Source organism: Bufo gargarizans, chromosome 1 (assembly GCF_014858855.1).
Source record: "Bufo gargarizans isolate SCDJY-AF-19 chromosome 1, ASM1485885v1, whole genome shotgun sequence".
Classification (NCBI taxonomy): Eukaryota; Metazoa; Chordata; class Amphibia; order Anura; family Bufonidae; genus Bufo; species Bufo gargarizans.
The window spans coordinates 740,827,647-740,831,239 of NC_058080.1; the positions used below are offsets into that span (position 1 = coordinate 740,827,647).

Below are 3,593 nucleotides of genomic sequence, written 5' to 3' on the forward strand. Positions count from 1 at the left end.
ACCAGCCTCAAATAATTAGGCCCCACTTCACCAGCTCCAACCAAGATGCTCCTTGTTTTATTCAAATGATGTCTAGTTGCTGTTGAAAGGCAAAATGTGTTGGCAGAGAGCAGGGCTCGTTTCCAGACATGGCCAGGCTTTTCAAATTTTTTTGTTTTGTTAAGTGATTATTTACTGTATGTAATAAAAGTCATGACCTGGTGTAAACCAGAATCCTGGACTTTATCAGGAAGTTATAGAAGCTTTGTAAGGCTGGGATCACAAGTGCAGTTTTTTTGGCCAAAGTCAGGAATGGATTCCAACTGAATGAACACTTCTCCTTCCTGCTGGATCGACTTCCAGCCTAATTGGAATGTTCTAAGTTTGTCTACGCTATAGTTTGCAAAAAAAAAATTTTTATTTAAAATTAATATTTATTTTTATCTTAACAGAAAATCCCAGTAAGAAATTTAAAAATGTCATGTTACCACTAGATGAAGATATCATGCAGCGCTCTTCAGGAGAAAACCTCATTACCCTTAATGTACATCCAGGTCTTCACAGTACAGATCTGTCATATAGTCCTCCTAATTATGAGGGACCTTCTCCGGACCAATCACAGATTGTTACCGCAAGTACAAGTCAGAAAAGGAATAAAAGGTTTCATTGTGGTAAAGAATCCATAAACAGCTCAGGACTTTCTACACACCGAAGACGTCACAGAGGAGAGAAAATGTGTTCATGTTCAGAATGTGGGAAATGTTTCACACGGAAATCACATCTTGTTATACATGAGAGATGTCACACAGGACAGAAACCATATTCATGTTCAGAATGTGGGAAATGTTTTGCGCAAAAATCGGATCTTGTTAGACATGAGAGATGTCACACAGGAGAAAAGCCATATTCGTGTTCAGAATGTGGGAAATGTTTTGGAGAAAAATCTAATCTTGTTATACATGAGAGAAGACACACAGGAGAGAAGCCGTATTTATGTTCAGAATGTGGGAAATGTTTTGCAGTGAAATCACATTTTGTTGTTCATCAGAGAAGGCACACGGGAGAGAAGCCATATTCATGTTCAGAATGTGGGAAATGTTTCACAGTGAAATCACATTTTGTTGTTCATCAGAGAAGTCACACAGGAGAGAAGCCATATTCATGTTCAGAATGTGGGAAATGTTTTACAGCTAAATCATATCTTGTTTCACATGGGAGAAATCATACAGGAGAGAAGCCATATTCATGTTTAGAATGTGGTAAATGTTTTACATGGAAATCAATTCTTGTTATGCATGAGAAAAGTCACACAGGAGCGAAGCCATATTCGTGTTCAGAATGTGGGAAATGTTATACAATGAAATCAAATCTCGTTATACATGAGAAAAGTCACACAGGAGAGAAGCCATATTCGTGTTCAGAATGTGGGAAATGTTTCACAGTGAAATCACATCTTGTTAATCATCAGAGATATCACACCGGAGAGAAGCCATATTCGTGTTCAGAATGTGGGAAATGTTTTACAGTGAAATCAATTCTTGTTAATCACCAAAGATGTCACACAGGAGAGAAGCCATATTCGTGTTCAGAATGTGGGAAATGTTATACAATGAAATCAAATCTCGTTATACATGAGAAAAGTCACACAGGAGAGAAGCCATATTCGTGTTCAGAATGTGGGAAATGTTTCACAGTGAAATCACATCTTGTTAATCATCAGAGATATCACACTGGAGAGAAGCCATATTCGTGTTCAGAATGTGGGAAATGTTTTACAGTGAAATCACATCTTGTTATTCATCGGATATGTCACACGGGAGAGAAGCCATATTCGTGTTCAGAATGTGGGAAATGTTTTACAGTGAAATCACATTTTGTTGTTCATCAGAGAAGTCACACAGGAGAGAAGCCATATTCATGTTCAGAATGTGGGAAATGTTTTACAGCTAAATCATATCTTGTTTCACATGAGAGAATCCACACAGGAGAGAAGCCATATTCATGTTCAGAATGTGGGAAATGTTTTACACATAAACAAAGTCTTGTTGTACATCAGAGCAGTCACAGAGTAGAGAAGCCATATTCATGTTCAGAATGTGAGCAATGTTTTACGCAAAAATCAGATCTTGTTAGTCATGAGAGAAATCACAGAAGAGTAAGGATACGATCACAATTCCAGAATTTAGAATTTGATTTCGATTCCAATTAAAGAATCACGTTACTGAATACCAAACTGATACTTTACACACATAATGGGTAACAGGGATAAAAGGATTGTTTGGGCTTTTAATATTGATAAGCTATTCTCAGGATAGGACATCATTATGAAATGGACAGGGGCCCAACTCCTGGCACCCCTGGTGATCAGCTGTTTGAAGTGGAGGCAGTGCTCCATAAGGGCGCTGCTTGATTTACATTACAGTAGTAACCAATAGTTACACTAGTTCAAGTGAATGGAGTGAGTTCTCGTCATTTTCTGCTTTGCCAAGATTTCCGAGACGACGTGCAGTGTAACGAACAGGAAGCAGAGCTCGCATGGAGCACCGCCAACCTTTCAATCAGCTGATCGGCGGAGGTGCCAGGAGTCAAACCACCACTGATCTATTGATGACCTATCCTGAGCATAGGTCATCAATATATATTGCTGCACAACCGCTTTAGCCCCCCTAGTGCCCAGCATGTTTTGGGCCTTACTGACCAAGCGTTTTTCTTCCTTTTTTCATCGTCGTGTTCCAAGGGCTATAACTTTTTTATTTTTCTGTCTATATAGCTTTATGAGGGCTTGTTTTTTGTGGGACAAATTGTAGTTTTTAATGGCACCATTTTGGGGTACACATAACTTTCTGATTAGCTTTTATTAACTCTTTCTGGGAGGGAAATGGGAAAAACAGCAATACTACCACTGCGTTTTCACGTTATAAATTTTATGGCGTTCATTTTTCGGTATAAATAACATAATATCTTTATTCTCTAGGTCAGTACAATTACAGTGATACCAAATATATATAGTTTTTTTACGTCTTACTACTTTTATGCAATAAAACCCCTTTGTTTAAAAGAAAAAAAATGATTTTGCATTGCCACTTCCCAAGACTCATAACTTTTTTCTTTTTCTTTCTATGGATTTGTGTGAGGGCTTCATTTTTGCAGGACGACTTGTATTTTTGATTGGTATCCTTTTGGAGTATATAGTGCTTTTTGATTGCTTGTTATTAAATTTTTTCGGTGGCAGCTAAGAATAAATTAGCAATTCGGTAAAAAAAAAAAATTACGGCATTCACCGTAGGGGGTAATTTACATCATATTTATGTAGTTCGGGTCGTTACGGACGTGGCAAAACCAAACATATGGGGAGAGATATATTTTTTTTGCAATTTTTTTTTATCGAAAAGCGTATATTCAATGGAAATAAAAAATCTTCATTTTTTATGGGATTTTTTTGTTAAATACATTTTTTATATATTTCTTTTTTTACCACTTAATAATCCTATTGGGGGACTATAACAGACAGCTTTTTTATTCATTTAAAAATGCAATGCATTATCCCTATAGTGCATTGCATTTTTATGGCAATGCTATTTTGACATTGACCAGCAGGCTGTGCCAGAGAGGCG

General features: G+C 37.2%; 1 protein-coding gene across 1 annotated transcript; it reads left to right on the forward strand.

The window, feature by feature from the left end:
* The first annotated feature begins 440 nt into the window (after positions 1-440).
* On the forward strand, positions 441-2,764 carry LOC122924961 (zinc finger protein 260-like). The gene has a single exon (XM_044276505.1). It carries the CDS (start codon positions 461-463, stop codon positions 2,186-2,188), a length of 1,728 nt encoding a protein of 575 aa, XP_044132440.1. The 5' UTR covers positions 441-460; the 3' UTR covers positions 2,189-2,764.
* Positions 2,765-3,593: the final 829 nt, after the last annotated feature.